The sequence below is a fragment of the Pinus tabuliformis genome, chromosome X, assembly GCF_031772625.1.
Source record: "Pinus tabuliformis cultivar Carrire ecotype Pingquan chromosome X, CPIR1, whole genome shotgun sequence".
In the NCBI taxonomy this organism is placed as follows: domain Eukaryota; kingdom Viridiplantae; phylum Streptophyta; class Pinopsida; order Pinales; family Pinaceae; genus Pinus; species Pinus tabuliformis.
Window position 1 is genome coordinate 1,524,587,820 of NC_142308.1, and position 19,933 is coordinate 1,524,607,752.

Here is a 19,933-nt window from a genome sequence, read left to right on the forward strand (position 1 = left end):
CGGCTCTTACGTGCTATGCCTGCGGCTCTACTTCTTACTGCGGCTCTTCCGTGCTTGTTATCACTGCGGCTACATACCTTGGCTCAATTCGTGCACCTGATATATTTCCATTGCCTACGTATAAAGTGTCTCTATTGCCTGCGAATAGATGTCTTCATTTACAGTGGATAAGGTGTCTCCATTTGCCTGCGGATAGATGTCTATATGACCTGCGTTGGATTGGGGCATCTTTTGCAGCTAGGGCATCATACTAGGCCAACATATTCTTTAGTGTTTCTCCTTCTCCAAAAACCCAAGACGTGGAGAGGAGATCACATGAAGAGTGTGTCTCTAATGACTTCAAATTCTCTCCTATTTATACTACAACATAGATGATGAATAGTCATGACTATTGGGCTTTTGAGCCTACATAAGTTGCTGGCTGACTTAACAATTTGTCTTATAACATAAATAAATTCATAACTCCATGAATATTTATCAGAATCGGATGATCTTTAGATCAATTCTACACGTCTCGATGAGAAGGATCCAGTAAAAATATCAGCTGCCATAAATAAGATGACCCACATGGAGTTTAGCCCTAGTTGCCAATTTTAACAGCTTGTCCAATTGAAAACTTTCCCTAACGCTTGAGGATCTAAAAATCAAGATTTTTCTGCAAAACTCAATCCAACCATTAAAATAGAGCGAGAAAATGATAATAAAATTAAGATAAATAGAGATACCTGCTATTAAATTCAAAATTTAAATTATCACTTAAACCCCAATGACTGAGCAAGGTATCTGTACTCAAATCACTCTTCAGAAGTTATCATCAATGGCTAAAAAAAATTTATTCATGAAAACAACACATCTTACAATATTTCCATGAAGAGCAACATCAACGAAATTTAACCCCAAAGTCTTTCTTTATTATCCATAAAAAGATTACACGAGAGCTTTTTGCTTAGCACACGACTCAGAAATCGGATGGATCCACTGACAAAATGACTTCCTATTTAAAGATAAATTCTCTAACGGCTAGTTCGAATGATCCTCGTCAACGCAATCTCGACCGTTGATGAAGATTAAAATTTCTTTTAATCTCATCCGTTGAAATATTTAAAATATTTGGGGTAATTCGAAATTTTCAATTAAATGCATTTTAATTAACTCAAAAATTAAATTTTTGAGTAAATTTCCCCAAAATTTTGACTTTGACTTAACCCCAGGGATCAAAAGTTTAAAATTCATCAAAATAATTAATTCACCTTAGTTCCTGGGCCTCTTAAAATTTAATTTTTAAGGACCGATGAATTTTGCCTTTGGAGAGTTTAAATTTACCTAGGACCTAGAATTAATTAAATTTCTAGCTTAGGATTTTAATTAATTTTTGGCCAAAAAATTTAATTAATTAATCTATGAGGGGATAAATTATTTTTCCAACCCTCAAGGCACTTTACATCATGATTTTCATATTTTTTACATCACAAGGGGAAAAACCCATTCGTAATAGACTCTCACAGACTACCCATTTCCGTACACATATAATCCAGCAGACCAAGCAATTTGTAATAAAAATACCTAACCAAATAGTCAGGATTATCCCCAAATTACTTTTACATAAACTCGATCTAGAACACTAGAACTTGCCTAAGATCTAGTGACAAAATACATTCCGGTTTTGGGGTAAGACTGAAGGAAAACTCTGCCGATCATCCGAGAATGGATGGGTGAGACAAAAAACCTCCCAGAATGTAGACCGTCACCAGAAAAGTAGGTTTACTTAGGCAATTACATACATGACACAGATCTGCTGAGATTATTTACATCATATACATGCAGAATGGGTTTATGTTATAACATGATAATCAGGCTGATGATGATAGCTGAATGGCACAGACACATCGATCAGGTGTTATCATTTTTCCGAAAAAAAGGGGGTATTGATTTGGGGTAGCATTAGATGTGCTCTAGCCATGAAATTTGGTGAAGAGGTTGGGGAACATGAGATCTCCAATACCTAGAAAGGGTTTGGGCAGATTCTAAACAGATCAGGAGATATTAAAATAATTAATATTTTTAATGGAGTCCCTAAGTCTAAACTTAGGGAAAATAAAATTTTAATGCTTATTAATATGAATTTGTGTTAGAATGGTCCAAAAGACATGGATCAAGCTAGATCTAATCTTAGCCGTTGATTAGGGACTTAATCTCGGCCGTGGAGATGTCAACAGGAAAAGTGGGTCACTTGGAAAACATACCAGATGATCAATCATTCTATTCTTTAGAGCGGGGTTTGCTAAGAGAGATAGAATCAGTGATCGGGAGAGCAGTTGAGGGGCATTGAGTACAAAGGAATAGAGAAGGCAAAGATTGTGCCGGGAGAGCAACGCAGTAGCCAAGGAGGTGACGCAGAGCCTGCAAGGGCTCACGCAGGGCCATGCAGAGGCAGCCAAGATGTTGTGTAGAGCACCAGAGGGGCCAACGTAGCTGACGCAGAGGCTCCCAGAGCTGACGCAAGGTCTCCTGGGGCTGACGCAAGCCAAGAAAGGCTGACGAAGGGCCAACGTGAGACAGAGAGGGGACGACGCAGTCTAGATTGGGCAGACGCTGGGGTTGCAGGAGCAGTTTTGTGTTGAAGAGCTGCCGGAAGGGTTTTCCGGGGTTTCAACTAGGAGATTTCTCTCAAATTGTGAGGTATAGCTGCTAAGGAAATTCTCTGTTGAGTAGGCCAGTTATGACACCTAGATTGTACTCTGATATTGCTTAATAAGAAAACCCTCAGAAAGCTGCACCGGTTTTCCCGCATTGGGTTTTTCTAGGGACATTGGTCCAAAAATAATGGTGTCATGTGGTGTGTTTGTTCTTGTTTCTTTTAGTTGTTGATCTATAATATGTTGAGCATGCACTGGTGTTTATTTTCAGTATTTACTTTGTAAATAACTTGTTAAAGGAAAATTAACAAGTAGGTAGGAATAAATCAGGAAAAGTGCATGAAGGGTTTCTAAATTAAGTAAACTTAGAAACTTTAATAATACTGCTATGGGTAGTTGACACGTAGTGGTCAACAAGCCCCATTAATTTCTTTTCCCTTCCGGGTCCACATGTGCCCACTGGATCGACATAGGGTTAGCCTCCCCCTACCCTTGTCCACACCTTGGGTCGGGCCTGGAACAATGCCCCAGAGGTTGATGCAACTAAAAAGAAAATAAAAAGCATAATTTGGCCACTCTCAATAGGAAATGTACCACAAAATGCAAAAGATGGCTGGGACATACAAATTTAGCATGTGGGAAAATGCCAAACATGAGCTATACCCCTTATCTATGGCCATCACCCTGGTTCCTATGGGCCCTAGATGAGCCCCCTCCATTATTAAGCAGCGCATGACTGTCCCAATCCTTGGTAGGCGATGAACTGCCTCACCTTAAAGGGGTATCCACTGTTACATATTACACATCATGCTCTCCATCCCTTGGAGCCCCGAGCAGTTATGAAAAAAATCAATCAAAGGTAAAAGGCATATGAAGAAGGGTGGAAAAACAAAGGTTGGGGTAACTCATGTACCACGATTTTCTCCCTCCTACAATCATATACCTAGGTGCGGGCTTTCCTTATTATAGCTACCTATGCACCTTGACATGTGGTCTAGATGATTCTCTTGATCTCCACTCCATTCCATTATTATATCTCTGCCACCTACCTCTTAATGGATGTACTATGGACATGCTGCCCACTTTAGAGGCTGAAACTACCTAATAGGTTACTTGGTTAACCCCTTATTGAGCTTGGAGACACTTGTACATGCATAAACCCATTATGGAAGGGCATGCCACCATGAAGTGCCACATTGATCCCATGACTTGCAAGCATCATTACTTGATTATTATAAAGATTTTTTGTATTGGAGGGCAAGGGGACACATTGGATCTTATGCAGGATTGCAGGTGGGTATTCATTTAGGGTTTGGTCTCCCTATACAAAAATATTGAAGGTTTAAAGAACTCAACCATGTGTAGAAAGGAAAGGCAAGGTTGGTCCTCAAACAAGATAGAATAAGTATAACTAAGATTCAATGCTATAGAAAGATTTTGGAAGCTCATATCACTGAAAGAATGAGGAAGCTGAAGAAAAAGGCCAAGGAAAGAGGGAGTAACAAATCTCTCTTATGAGTAAGATAATATCCCTCACAAAAGGGTCCTATCATAAGCTCCTAAATCTTGTGTTATAACATATGACAATGATAATAAGATGCATCATGGCATCATGGAAGCATTAGAAACAAGAGCTTGTGACATCACCATGGGAATCATGAAGGACAAAATCCATGGCAAACAAACATGTAGGGTATATAGCTCTTGGGAACCTTAGTGGACATTGAAGAAAAGAAAGGAGTCATCTGAGGCTCATCATACATCAAGTCAAAAAGGAAACATCTGCCAGTTGGGGATATACAAGATCCTCTAAATTCTTTGATGGAATCCTCATCGAAGGGTTCTCTAATCTAGAGAGGAAGCAAGGTTTTCAACAAGAATTCCAACCTATGGAATCCATGAGATAATGATGTGATGGCATGAAGTAGACATGGAATAGTCCTAGAAGGTCATACTCATTGAACACTTGGGTGGGTATGTACCTTGAGAGACAATGACGAAGGTGTCTATAGTCATTGGTCTCGCCAACATTGTGCTCTGATTTGATGAGAGATAGAGTTGTCAGTCAAGGCCTTGCTGTGGAAACAATGTTGGTTACTATGATGCTATACAAATGGGTTACCAATCCGATTCTTCTCATGAGAAATTCTTCAGATTGAGAATAACCAAGTACCATTGTAAATACTTACCTAGTTAAGAGGGAGTGTTGAAGAAAAGTGTAACTAGGTTCAATATTTGTCAATGTAATTTTGATCTTTGTACTTGTCAAGAAAAAGAAATATTATTTTTGTAAATTATATAAATGAGTTTCTTGCTCATTCCATACGTATAGGAAAGTCAAAGAGTCAAAAGAAAATTGAAGAGCTCTTCTTGAGCCTATGTGTATTGTATATGGGTCAAACCGAATGTCTAGAACAACCCTCCAAGACAAGCACAATCCTCTGGATGAAGTCGACCAACAAATGAACTAAATAAAAGTCATGTCGGCTTGCAAATAGAGACACATCTGTTCACACTGACAGGTCGGCTAAATATGGGGATGAAACAACTATAAATACCCAGCTAAGGTATCCGCAAATCACAGAGACATATCTCGAATTCATCTGAGATTTTCGGATGGAATCACAGTGTTTTAGAGCTTCGGATGGGTACAGGAAGTGCAGAATACGAGAACTCAGATTCTCTCTGAATTTCGTATAGGTGGAGTGTTAAAATTGGCAACTAGGGCCAAACTCCATGTGGATCACCTTATTTATGGCTTCTGATATTTTTCCTAGATTCCTCTCATCGAGAGGTGTAGGATTGATCTAAAGATCATCCGATTCCGATAAGTATTTATGGAGATATGAATTTATTTTGATTATGGACAAATTGTCAAGGTCGGCCAACATACTTATGTAGGCTCAGAAGCCTAACAGTCATGTCTGTTCAACCTCAACGTTTGCATATAAACACAAGGAGCATTCTTCTCATTTGGACAATTCAATTCACTCATCTTCTCTCTCTCTCTCCTACGCATAAAAGGAGCCTCTCTCTCTCTCATACGTGTGGCTGAAAGGAAGACGTCCTAGGGCAAGGAAGACGCAGAAAGGACGCTAGGGCAGCAGGTCATCTCTTTGATCAGCGTTGACCAAGCGTTGACCTTCCAGAAGTGTGGATTGGGTGTGGTTGCCTCTCCTAGGTAGGATGCAATTTTTGGCACGAAAATCGAGGTGATATAATGTCTGGCTTGACCGGTGTTGACTGCCCTAGTTTAGGGTTGCAAGTTGACTTCAGAAATCTGCAAATTGACTAAATTTTTGGGGCTGTTTCTTGAGGCTGTTCAAGGACAAGTTGACCGAAAATTGACCAAGCATTTTAGAGGTCAATTCAGCTAGTTTGACCAAGTTTGACTTTGCTGATCTAGGGTTTGCTGCTGCTGATATAAAATTACAGAATTCAGGTTTTGTACTATTTCTCTTCGCTGAACTATTGAAGATAAAAGAAGATTTGATCAAAGGGTTTCCTCGCATTGGCGTTTGTCCCTGGCTAGCCGCCACATCTTGTGTCTCTTGTCTTAGTTTGTTTTTTGTTGATCATTTAATGTTCTATTTGCACTTTACTTAATGTATATGTGATTGCTAATCTGTGGCTAATAAGAAGAAAAACAAGTAAACTACTCTAAGCATAGAACATAGTACATACCATAATTTAACATGGTATCAGAGTTGAGGTGAAGACAAAGCCCAAGCAAGAGCAAGAGCAAGAGCAATCACCAAAGAGAAGGTCGGCAAGACTATCGTAAAAGGAAATCATGGGGTCCTCAACACACTTCCCTGCTGAAGAAAAATTCCGTGAGAAGTCTGACTATCACGGATGGAAGATGTCTCTCGATCTAACATTAGAAGAGTAGGAAGTATTGGACAATGTGAGAGGCGGGATTGTTGAGCCTCCATCAAATGCATCCGCTGTTGCTAGGAACAAAAGGACCAAGGGTGAAGTCAAAGCAAGGAAGATCATCCGGGACTCTATCGACAAGCGCTTGGTGGCCTATGTTTCCGAGCTGAACACCTCCAAGGAAATCTACGATAGACTGGCGAGTTTATTTAAAGTTAATGATGTAAATCAAGTCTTGTTTCTTATAAATAAGCTGAAGGAAATTAAGAAGGGAAAAGATGAAAGTATGCAAGCATATTTCTTAAGGATCACTGGGATCAAGAACGATCTCCTATCTATTGGGGAAGTAATTCCTGACAGGGAAATGACACTCACAACTCTTGGAGGACTGCCATCTGAATGGTATATATTCAGGACTACTCTTCTCAACAATAACGTAATTCCTGGATTTGAGGAATTAATGGCCAGATGCATTCAAGGATGGAAGAGCAAGAAATGCCCATACTTAAAGGTCATCCCTCTGCCTTTTCTTCTCATACTAAAAGAAGAAACAATTCTGGGGCTAAATTCAAAGGAAAGGCTAGACCAAAGGGTGGAAGAAAAGGACGATGTTACAATTGCAATAAAACGGGTCACTATGCAAGGGAGTGCCCTGATAAAGGGACTCACACCAAGACGATGATCAAAATCCCTTTCAAGGCAACCAAAGGAATGGCAGGTCAAATGGCAGAGGTAAAAGAAGTACCGGAAATCAAGGAAGAGGACAACCATTCAAGAAGGCAAGAAATTCCAGGTATGAATCCTACACTATGTTGTCACGTCGAATGTTCGTTGTGCCAACAAAGGGAACCAACCCGATTGCAGACCCCAATTAGATCTGCTTTCGTTTGGAGTGGCTAGTTCCAACGGGTTTTAAAGAATCCCGTAAACTGTTATAGGTGTTGAAAGATTGTTTCTTGGAGAAAGACTTCAATTAAATCAACAAAAAAAATAGCTAACCTATATGTATCAAGTCATATCTACACTGATTCTACCTACTTATGCTAGTTCTAACTATTCTAATCTATCCTGCAGGAGCATAATAAAAGAGATTAAACATCATATATAGATTCCAAGTCCAAGTAAATCAATTACTGAGTTCACCGATGAACAAGGCTGTATTTAAGCTTAATTGCAATCTAATTATTCATACAAGAATACACATTCCTGTTTCTACAAATAAAACTTGCAACTAATGTTTAATGTAGCTTCGAATCAGAGACCGCTCATGAGTTAACCATGATAACGAATTATATTCAAATAACCAAGACTAGTCATAAGTTGTCTGTTATCACTGTGCACAAAAACAAAACATATATATCCTCATGCCAGTCACAACACCCTGATTCTAAACATAAAAAAAGGAAAATGAATTTGAAACAAAAAGAGGCTTCTTCTTGACCGAAACAATCTTCTTTATTAACACAATAAAATCGACCATTGTTCTGCCCAAAAAAAAGTCCCCTTTTGATCTCCTGAGGTAATACTTATACAGAAAGAAACTGATCCTCTGTCTTCTCCTGACTTTTCCCCTTCTTGTCCTTTTCGATATACAAATTAAAATATACAGACGTAGAACGGTCGGTGAAACCGCTGACACGTCGAGGCCACATTTGTTGGAGTGTTTAATTTACTGGGGAAATGAATGTATGCCGAAGGAAAGGAGCATGACTGCGTGTCATCTCTTCATGATAAAACCTGGGACAACATAACTTTCAGAATACACAGGCAACACATGGAAACCCGACCGTGAGCGCCTAAGGTCGAATCTTCAATAGAATACACCAGCATATATAAACTCTTCGGATCCGCTCATGCGTCTTTTACTCGCAGCCACTCCTGATGCTTACGCATTCGTTCTTCGACCTCGCTTGTCTTCCCTTGATTCTCGCCTGCAGAAATAATTAACATTAGCTAAGATTATGAAAAATATGCTAGAAATGCCCCAAAAAAACAAATCTTGCCCTCATTTAAACTTTTATAAAGTGATGGACTATGGTGAAACGACCCCTGGTTTAGCCAAGGTTGCAATGCGATCAAATCGCAATTGCACACCATAGTGGGCAGTCACATGCAACATCACCCTTGGTTCCGCCAATTGCGATTTGCGATGGGCCAGACCCGAAAAAATATATGCGTTATGTTTAATAATCCCGGCGGGTCTGCCATATCGCGGAATGTTGAAGCTTGGGCCAATGCACTGGTTGAAAGTGCCAATTGCGATTTGCGATAAGCGACATTATGGCTGACCGTTGGATCATATTCTCTGATCAGCGGTGGAGAAGCTTAAATGAACATCGCATCGCGATGTTTCAATTGCGAGTGAATGGATCTTGGGTCTTAATGAAGCGTGACTGCAATGTGCGATGCGATCGGAGACCTGATCAGATCGCAATTATTCATGGGAGGTAGACCTTAGCCCTTAACCAATGTAAAATGTGATATGTGATGGAGCGATGTAATGACGGACCCGATAGGATATGGATGTGGTTAATTGCATTTGAAGTCAGGGAGGTCATCGCACATCGGATGCAAAAGAGGAATGCGTAGTGTGACCGCGGAGATTGCAATATTGCGATAGCGATAAAGGCAAGCTTCGAGAAATGTGTAAAGACCGAGGAAGCGCGAAAAAGGTAAGTTATGCATGCTTGTAGAGTATTTCTATTATAAGAGCGTTATAATAGAAATAAAGACGTGATAGAAGGTTTTGTGGGTTGAGTAAGTCCCGATGAAATGATATGAATGAAGGGTTGGGCTGGGTTATAAATAAATCATTCCGCAGAGATTTATTCAAGGGGATCTTGACCATTAAGAATTGAAAACATAATTCCATGTGACAACTCCAGTTAGAAACGAAAGACCAAACTTCTAGGGGACCCATTCAAATTTGCCACCAGAGTAGGTTCTAATAGGGTGGTGGTTGTGGCCACAACACACTGTTAACAATTAGCAAGATGAATATTATCTACTAGCAGCTCTATCTACTACTGCTCCCCCGGACTCACTGGGAAATTGGCTTATTGATAGTGGTGCCTCAAGGCACTTAACTGGTTACAAAGAAGCTCTCTATAATCTGATAGAGAAGGAAACGAACTTGGAAATTGTTCTTGGAGAGAATTCAAAATATCCCGTGAAAGGCATAAGAAATGTCACTCTTCAATTGAATCAGGGTATATGTACCTGATCTCAAAAAGAACGTAGTGTCCATTTCGGCAATGGAAGATAAAGGCTACAAGGTGGCCTTCAGCGATGGCAAGGTATGTGTATGGAAAAAGAACTTTAAAGATGCTTTTACTCTTGGGTTTCGAGTTGATTCATTATATCAAGTCGGTGGAAGTCCGCGGGGTGTCTTGTCTTGTGACACATCTCTTCAGTCCGAACTATGGCATCGGAGGTTTGCTCACCTTCATTGTAAAGCTCTACCCGATGTAAGAAAAATGGTGACCGGGATGCTCGAATTTAGATTAGAGCAAGAAGGTGTATGTCTAGGTTGTGCCGAAGGGAAGCTCAAAAGGGGACCATTCCCCTCAAGCCAAAGCAAGACCTCTGATATATTGCAGTTGGTTCACTCAGACATATCTGGTATGATGCCTGTGAACTCCTTGGGAGGATATTTATATTACCTCACTTTTACAGATGATTATTCTCACAAGACTTGGATATACTTCTTGAAATAGAAGGATGAAGTGTTTTCTTGGTTTCGACACTTCAAAGCCTTGATCGAGAATCAAACGGAGAAGAAGATCAAGATCTTAAGCACTGATAATGGGACTGCATATGAATCCAATGAGTTTCATGACTTTTGCAAAGAGGCTCACATTAAGAGGGAGACTACTACACCATATGAACAGAATGGTGTGGTGGAAAGGAAGAATCGTACAATTGTGGAAGTTGTCTGTGCTATGCTCCATGATCAAAGACTTCCGAAGTTTCTATGGGCCGAAGCTGCAAATACCGCCATATATGTACAAAATCGATGCCCTCATCAAGCATTGGGTTCCAAGACTCCCGAAGAAATGTTCATCGGTAAGAACCCTGATGTATCTCATTTTAGAATTTTTGGAAGCCCTGTATATTAACATATGCCTAAAGAAAAAAGGAATAAATTGGGTGCATTTGGAAAGAAAGGAATCTTCGTGAGCAATAGCGAAAATACTAAGGGCTATAGAATCTATGTAGCTGGTCAAAGGGAAGTCGAGATTAGTCATGATGTCACCTTTGACGAAGATATGGCTCTTAGTAAGGTAGACAATCTTCCTACTTTAAGGGGATCTAAAGAAGTTGACACCGGGGAAACGAAGGAAAAAGAAGATGAGACGATGCCCGATGTGGAGGAATCTATGGAGCCTATTGATCCTCCTCCGCAAGAGCCTTCCTTTTCTAGGAAGAGGCCTTCACGGCTTAGGGGGACACTTGATGATTCTGAAGGACACATTGAACCCCGAGGAACCTTCCGTGAAAGTAAGAAGCTGAACAGGTATCAGGGATACTTGACCATCATGAGCACGATCATCCAAAATGAGCCTTCGTCACTCAAAGATGTCGTCAAGCATCAAGTATGGAAGGATGCTATGACCGAGGAATATGAGTCCATTGTGAAAAACAATGTTTGGGATGTGGTCCCCAGACCCCAGGTCAAAGCAGTTGTCACTTCAAAATGGCTTTACAAGATAAAGCATGCAGTTGATGGAAGTACGGAAAAGTATAAGGCTCGTTTTGTCACTCGTGGCTTCTTCCAGAAGGAAGGTATAGACTATGACGAGATATTTGCACTTTTTGCCCGATATACCACCATCCGCTCAATCATAGCCCTTGCTGCTTTGCAAGGATGGAACCTACATCAGATGGATGTCAAGACTACGTTCTTACATGGTTCAATCAAAGAGGAGGTCTATGTGGAGCAACCCGAAGGATTTGATATTTATGATCGAGAATCTCATGTGTGCAAGTTGAAGAAGGTCCTCTATGGGCTAAAGAAAGCACCCCGAGCATGGTATGAGAGGATCGATAGGTACTTGATGAAGCTGGGATTCACTAGGAGTGAAGCCGACCCTAACCTTTACTTTAAGGTTATAGATGACAAGCCTCTCATACTGGTGCTATATGTTGACGACCTCTTTCTAACAGGTGCAGACCCTCTCATTCACGAATGTAAGAGGGAGTTGGCTTCTGAGTTCGAGATGAAAGACCTAGGACTTATGCACTATTTCCTAGGACTAGAAGTTTGGCAGAAACCAGGGGAGATTTTCCTATCTCAAGGAAAATATGTGGTGAAGATATTGGAGAGATTCAGCATGGTGGACTGCAAGCCCGTAACTACCCCAATGGAGCTTGACTTCAAGAAGTTAAGCGGTAGTGCTGCCGGACCTGTTTTACGAAATGCTACCGAGTATCGTCAACTCGTCGGAGCATTAATGTTCTTGGTGAACTCCCGTCCAGATATATGCTTTGCAGTCAACACATTGAGTCAACATATGGTTGAGCCTCACCACTTACATTGGATTGGTGCCAAGAATCTGTTGAGATATCTTCGTGGCACAATCACTCATGGGTTGAGATACACTGCCGAAGATGTGAGACTACTTGGGTATACTGATGCTGATTGGGCAGGCAGTGTGGTGGACCGAAAGAGCACTTCCGGGTGCTGTTTCTCTTTGGGATCTGCCTCGATATCCTGGATGAGTAGGAAGCAGAAGTTGGTGGCTTTGAGCACCACCGAGGCAGAGTACATTGTTGCTAGCATGGCCTCCTATGAGGTAGATTGGTTGCGAAAGCTCTTCAATGAGATGTTTGGATTTACATTGGATACCACCGTGATTCTATGTGACAAGTAGAGCGGGATCCGTTTATTAGAGAATCCCGTATTTCATGATCGCTCCAAGCATATCGATATCAGGTACCACTATATTCGAGATATGGTGCAGCGAGGAGCAATAAGGCTCCAACATATCGATACAGATGAACAGGTCGCCGACATTTTGACAAAGCCCCTAGGAAAGGTCAAATTCCTGACTTTCCGAGAACGACTTGGTGTCGTTCAGAGACCCTCTTATGAGGGTCGAGTATGATGTATTGAGCTCTGGGAGCTCCAGGGGGCGCGAGGTACTTCTTGGAGCGACATGTGACCACAGGGCGACTCACCATCCCCTGGTGGTGCACTATGTACAGGGTAAAGGTTCAACCTTCCCCTGTGACACCCCGTGGCGACTGTGGAATAGGATGATTAGTTCTCTTGTGGGCCAGGATGATTCATCCTCCGTGGTGATTATGGAGCAGGATGATTAGTTTTCTTGTAGGCTAGGATGATTAGTTCTCCGTGGCATCCACTGGACAAGGTGATTCGTTCTCCTATCGACAGGATGATTAGTTCTCTTGTCGAAGCATCCTACCCATGCAGTCTGGGACTCATGGGAAGTACCTCTCATTTGATCAATGAGCAGGGAAATGAGGATAGGGACCATAGTAGTACTATCGATGGACGCATCGATGTATCTACTGTACTCCCCATGCTAGGATGACCTCCATTGATCTGGGATCAATGATACTGATCTGGGATCAGTGAGAGTGGTTCACACTCTGAGACTAACTTCGGGTCAGTGGAGGATGGTATGATACATCCTCGATCATTTCTTCTTCTTCATAGTTCGAGCAGAGCAGAGCAAAGCAAAGCAGAGCATAGTGGGGTCAAGCTGTACAGGACAATGCATTTGATGGATGGATAGCAATGATGGTTTGATGGATTGCAGACGAAGTTCTCCCTAGTTGAGAGGGAGTGTTAAAATTGGCAACTAGGGCCAAACTCCATGTGGATCACCTTATTTATGGCTTTTGATATTTTTCTTAGATTCCTCTCATCGAGAGGTGTAGGATTGATCTAAAGATCATCCGATTCCGATAAGTATTTATGGAGATATGAATTTATTTTGATTATGGACAAATTGTTAAGGTCGGCCAACAAAATTATGTAGGCTCAGAAGCCCAACAGTCCATTCCACCTCAATGTTTGCATATAAATACAAGGAGCATTCTTCTCATTTGGACAATTCAATTCACTCATCTTCTCTCTCTCTTACGCATAAAAGGAGTCTCTCTCTTTCTCACACGTGTGGCTGAAAGGAAGACGTCCTAGGGTAAGGAAGATGCAGAAAGGAGGCTAGGGTAGAAGGTCATCTCTTTGACTAGCATTGACCAAGCGTTGACCTTCCAGAAGTGCGGATTGGGTGTGGTTGCCTCTCCTAGGCAGGGCACAATTTTTGGCATGAAAATCGAGGTGATTTGACCTCTGGTTTGACTGCCCTAGTTTAGGGCTGCAAGTTGACTTCGGAAATCTGCAAATTGACTGAACTTTTGGGGCTGTTCAAGCGCTGTTTCTTCAGGCTGTTCGAGGACAAGTTGACCGGAAATTGACCAAGCATTTTAGAGGTCAATTTCAACTAGTTTGACCAAGTTTGACTTTGCTGATCTAGGGTTTTCTGCCGCTGATATAAAATTACAGAATTCAGATTTTGTACTATTTCTCTTTGTTGAACTATTGAAGATAAAAGAAGATTTGATCAAAGGGTGTCCCCGCATTGGGGTTTGTCCCTAGCTAGTCGCCACATCTTGTGTCTCTTGTCTTGACTTGTTTTCTGTTGATAATTTAATGTTCTATCTGCACTTTACTTAATGTATATGTGATTGCTAATCTGTGGCTAGTAAGAAGAAAAATAAGTAAACTGCTCTAAGCATAGAACACACCATAATTTAACATGGAGGAAGTACAGGATAGGTGAAGCACTGTAATTTCGGATGGGCGCAAGACTGTAATTTCGTATGGGTGGATGACTGTAATTTAGGATGGATGTAGGACTGAATTTCAGATGGGTACAAGACTATAAATTCGGATGGGTAGCAGTGATGACAAGGATCTCGGTGATCCCACAGTATCACACTCTATCTCAGCATTTATCTTGGACACAATTATGATCTCGATATAGTCATGATCTTGATGGAGACAGAATTACAAGGTGAAGATCTTAGTAAAGGTGTGGCAATGGTGCGGGAACAATGATCTCATTGTTATGATGAATATCTCATTGAAGGTACAATAATGATGACTTCAGTGAAGCAGTAGTGATGATGATCTCAACAGTGACAAAGAAGAGGATTGGTGTCTTGGTCTTGGAGTGGCCTAGTAGGTCAAGGGTCATGGTCTTAGTGTTCGTTAATTGGAATCTCTATAAGAAGAATTACGTGCGGGTTTTCCTCTCCAAGAGGGAGAGGTTTTGGCCTTGGCAGAATTCCAACTTCTTGAGTTCTTGTCTCTTTGATTTTGGTAGCAGTTTGATGAAGTAAATACACACTAATAATAAGAAGAAGATCAAGCTAAGATAAATTGTAAAAGCACTTCACACATAGTTATCAAGTCTAGAAGAATCTTACTAATTCTATCTGCCCTAGATTCTTCAACACTTCCTTCACACGTGTGACTGTAATAGGCCTTAAGACAACCCTATAAAACCTGGTTTTCTTCCTTCCTTCTTTGCTGCACTAGAGACACCTTTCTTTGTCCTTCTTATACCCTTTACTTGTCTTCCTTCTTCACTGATTTCAGAGATGAGATGATGGTTCTTTTGTGATGTTGTATGACCCTTTATATAGGAGTCTGCCCCTCCTATTAGGCCGACTTGATGACTATAATTTGGATTGCTTCCTTTTATGATGCGGACATATGGAGGAGGCTTGTGACTTTGCTTGGAGTTATTTCTTGTACTCTAATACATAAATATACATGGTGTAGCATGCTCTTAAGGGTCTTCGATATTTCTTTTGACTCTTTGACTACCCTATAGCATCTTAACATGTGCTAGACCTATGCAATTAGCAAGAAACTCATTTCTATAATTTACAAAAATAAATTTCTTTTCTTTTACAAGTACAAAGATAAAAAATTACATTTATGAAGACCTAGTTACATTTTCTTCAACAGATGCAAGTGGTGGATATATATGGCATATCATCAAGTAGTGGTGGTTGTCACGGGCTGCTGGTTGCATGGCTGGATGTGAAGAATAGGAGAAAAGTTTTCTCCTGTAGTGTTACCCATTTTGGTGGGTAACAAAGACCATGCAAAATCAATTAGTTCCTTAGATTGTCAAACAACTACTAGAGTCTTAAAAACTCCAATGGTTCCTACCTAAGTCACAAGACACGTCCTCCAAGGTCCGTGTCCCGTATTTTACGTGTCAGACACGAAAACGGCCCTAAAACGTGTCGAAAACGTTTTTCATCGTGTCCTGTAAAATGTAAAACGTATTCGCCAATTTTCGTTGTGTCCTGCATTTGGAAAACGCGTATTCCGTTGATAGAAAACGTTGCCTGCATAAGTTGCAATTTTTTTTGAAAGAAACAAATAATTTTTGAGTGGGGCAGCTTAATGATCAAGTCTAGGCCCTAGTATTGATATGCTATTCATGGTAATGTTAAATTCTTAAAGTAAAAGGATGAAAATGAATGGTAAAAGTGACATTACCATTAATCTTCATTTTCATCCTTTTACTTAAATTTTTAACATTACCATGAAATGACTCAGGATGTTTGAGAGTGGTTCCGGCCTCATTGGATTTCATATGGAGAAAGTAGAATTTTAGATTTCATTCAAAATGCAGCAGACTTATCAATTTTTTAGGATTTCAGGATTGGGAGATTGTAATGTTTCCAGGTGACACCACCTGCCTCGGCTACCCCTGCCACCAGTAGAGGAAGTGGTCTACCTCCTATAGCTCCTACTTCTAGTTCTTCAGCTTCTAGAGCATAGCAAACTCCACTGCCAACTCCACCAGCACCAACATCTACATCTAGAGGGAAAGGGAAAGCTGTGGCATTTTCTCGCAAGAGGGGTAGAGAAAATCAATAGGATGAGACTTTAGTTATTTTCTTATGTGCTTGTAAGTTGTACATGAACAATGAACATTGAATATTCAAGAATCAAGACCAAGCATATCACATTCTAATTTCTAAATAGTAAATTTTGATTCTATTTATTTTTTTAAAGTGAACTATGAACTTTGAGAAGTAATTATATTTTAATTTCATTATATAAGCTGCAACCTGCAATTTAATATGGATAAAAAACTATATTTTGGTGTATATATATAAAACATGTCCCCCGTGTCCTGTTTCCAGGTTGCTGTGTTTCGTATTGAATACTCGTATTTACGTGTCCTCCGTGTCTCGTGTCCTCGTGTCATGTGACTTAGGTTCCTACTATTGTTTATAAAGATCATAAATGAGAAATGGTTGTATAGAATACTTTTGTTGAATTCGGATTTGAAGGAAATGAAAGACATGATCATTGCTTTGTTTTGAAGAATAATTATAATTGAACTCTTGAAAAACTATTGGTGACAAGTATTCATATATTTAATTTTCTTGCTAACAAATTTATCTTTGGATTTAATCTCTTACTGCTACAAATGTATTTTATTTTGTTTAATTGCAGGATCATCAGACACACAGCTTGGAACAATTGTTTTTATACATGGAGCACCAACTCAATCCTATAGCTATCTTGCTGTGATGGCTGAGGTCTTGTCTTTTCTATTTCAATTATTTTTCCACATTCTCTCTTTCTTTGTTGTTGCATTAAAGTTAAGACTATCAAATTTTTGTATCAGTCTCACCTAGACAAATGCCTTCTGGTATTAACATATTGTCATTCTGCCTACAACACCCAATCATGCATCCAAAACAATTAATTGATCACACACACAAACACACACACACCCACCCAGACATATCCTATAGTTATCAAGTTGTGATGGCTTAGGTCTTGTTTTTTCTATTTCAATTATTAATTTATTTGTCCACATTCTCTCTTTCTTTGTTGTTGCATTAAAGTTAAGACTCAAATTTTTGTGTTAGTGTCACCTAGACAAATTCTTTCTGGTATTAACATATTGCCATTCTGCCTACAACACCCCATCATGCATCCAGAATAATTAACACATACACACACACACACATATATATTTCTAGGGAAAACCTTGTACAATTGCCCTTCTTCCTTGAAATATCAGGATGGAGGGCAGCTCAACCACTAGGCACAACAATGGCTAGTAACCCTGAGACACAACTGGATTTGAACCCATGATCTATGGCCTCCACATCGACAACATACCTTTGGTGGATGGTTCAGCCGACCGAGCTAACTCACGGGGCTGCAATTGATCATATGTGTGTGTGTGTGTCATTGGATAAATCATGTCGACAGACAACAATAGTGCTTGGTAAAGCAAAAACTAGCACAAAAATCCTGAGTGCTAAGGGGATATCTTTGTGTAACTCATGAAGGTTGACCACTATCATATTGCGAGAGCTCTTCGTCTCACTTTAGGCTAGCTCTTCTCTAGCACAAGAAGGGTATCCCAAAAGTCGGATTCTCAAGGCTATGGAGTGGGGGCTTAAGGTGAAAATGAAGGTAAGCCTTGATAAAATAAAGCTTGTTGTAGTATAGTGTAATATGTGGAAATGGAAGTGGACATGAGAAGGTGATATGGACATGATGGGGTATGAAGGAAAAGAAAAGAGAGCTAATTAACATTGAGTTTTATCATCATCACCATGTGTAAATGTGAACCTGTGTTTTGTAAATATGCTTCTTGGGAATACTTTGAGTTCATTTATACTACTGATATATCAATGTCACGCCTACATCCTCACTAAGTCTGTTCTTGTCTTTCGAAACCACAACCTAAGTAGAGAAATCAGTCAATTACATTCAATGCTAGCTCCCATTGACATTCTGCCTTCTTCAAGAATGCAATAACCTGGGAAGAGAAATTATGTTCAACACTAGTTTCTACTGACCTTTTTTGCCTTCAATTAGAATGCAACAAGCATATACTTAGACACAACTGAGTTTACACTGTTTGCAATGATATTGGGATGGAACACCCACTGGCATTCCTTGTGTATTTTTTAGATGTAACTAATATGCTAATGGCAGCGGACCTCTTTGTTGCATGTAAATCAATGTCTAGGTCCTTGTTAATTTTCCCGCCCTAGGTGACTGCTATCCTTGTGTTCTCAATCAAATAAATCAATTGCAGAATTTAATTAACATAGAGATAAATTCTGAACACAATAACAATCACACAGTAGCTGGAACATAGTAAATAACAGAAGCATAAATTAATACACACATGCATAGTTGATTTTTTCTTCTAAATCAATGTTTCATTTCTTAATAAAATCCTATAAGGAAACCTCCACACATTGCTTAAACCTAGAAGCTGTACGACCTCGTGAAATCACACAAGAACTAAGCTGTATGACTTCCAAATAGGGTACAAGCTACACAGAAATTGGGGAACAACAACTGTACGACATTTGTTTGTATCCATATGGACCTGCTATATAGCTGTTGCTGTATGGTCCTCCAAATTGTTGGATCGTTGATTGATCCGCTTCTTCCTGTCACGGCTTACTCTCCTCTGGTTATTGATCTCCTCAGCTGTTCAACTGTGACCAAACCTCCCTTCTAAATTTTCAAAACCCTAGGTGACTGCTGTCCTATGCTTCTTTATTGAATAAATCAGATCTTGAATTCACACTATACAGAAATAAAAAATATTAGCATGCATCAATCGCACAGATGGTTGGAAAATACCATGGAAGCATAAAACACTAAACACGATATGTCCTTCAAGTCAACTTATCATTAATGATTCAAAACTTACAAGGACACCTCAAAACAAGGTTTTCTGCTTGTTGAATGAGAACTACAAAACAGGTCTGAAAATCTGTGGTACGACTCTGCTCATATGACTGTACGGACTATATGGACCTGTCCATATGACTGTATGGATCTGTATTGTCTGTCCATATGACTATGGAATTCATGCTGGGCTAGATTACAACCTGCAATCACTGTTGGGTAGCTCTTTTCACTGCTGCATTATTTTCTCCTTTCTGCGGCCTCTTTCTTCAACTTCAGGCAAATCTGTCTTCATGAAGAATCAATGCGTCTCTTCCCTCTACCTTGCCCTGCCATTATATTTTTAGCAAAGAATCTATTTTTAAAATTATTCCATGTACAAATTTAGACTCAATTGCTAAAACTAAGACTTTCACTTTTTAACTAAAGTTAATTACAAAATAGAATTACTTTTCCAAAATTAGAATAACTTTTTGTAAATAACTTTTCCAAAAATATCTCGAACTACTTCTCACATGTTCACACCGAACATGTGTAGAAGTTCCTATCTGAGTTATAACTCCCAACACTCCCTTTAGTGAAGAAGGAATTCTGTACCAATGCATGTTTGTCTTTGAATGCCTCGAACTTCCCTTTTGCCAAGGGCTCAGTCAGAATTTTAGCAACTTGTTATGAATATAAAAAT

The 19,933-nt window shown here is 39.9% G+C and overlaps 1 protein-coding gene across 2 annotated transcripts in view; it reads left to right on the top strand.

Moving 5' to 3' along the window:
* LOC149145850 (alpha/beta-Hydrolases superfamily protein) overlaps nucleotides 1–19,933 on the top strand; it is a 456,412-nt gene that overhangs the window by 122,404 nt on the left and 314,075 nt on the right. For both annotated transcript variants that reach the window (XM_089449105.1, XM_089449104.1), the window contains exon 3: nucleotides 17,032–17,117. In XM_089449105.1, coding sequence (XP_089305231.1) covers nucleotides 17,032–17,117 — 86 coding nt within the window. The remainder of the gene's footprint in view (nucleotides 1–17,031; nucleotides 17,118–19,933) is intronic.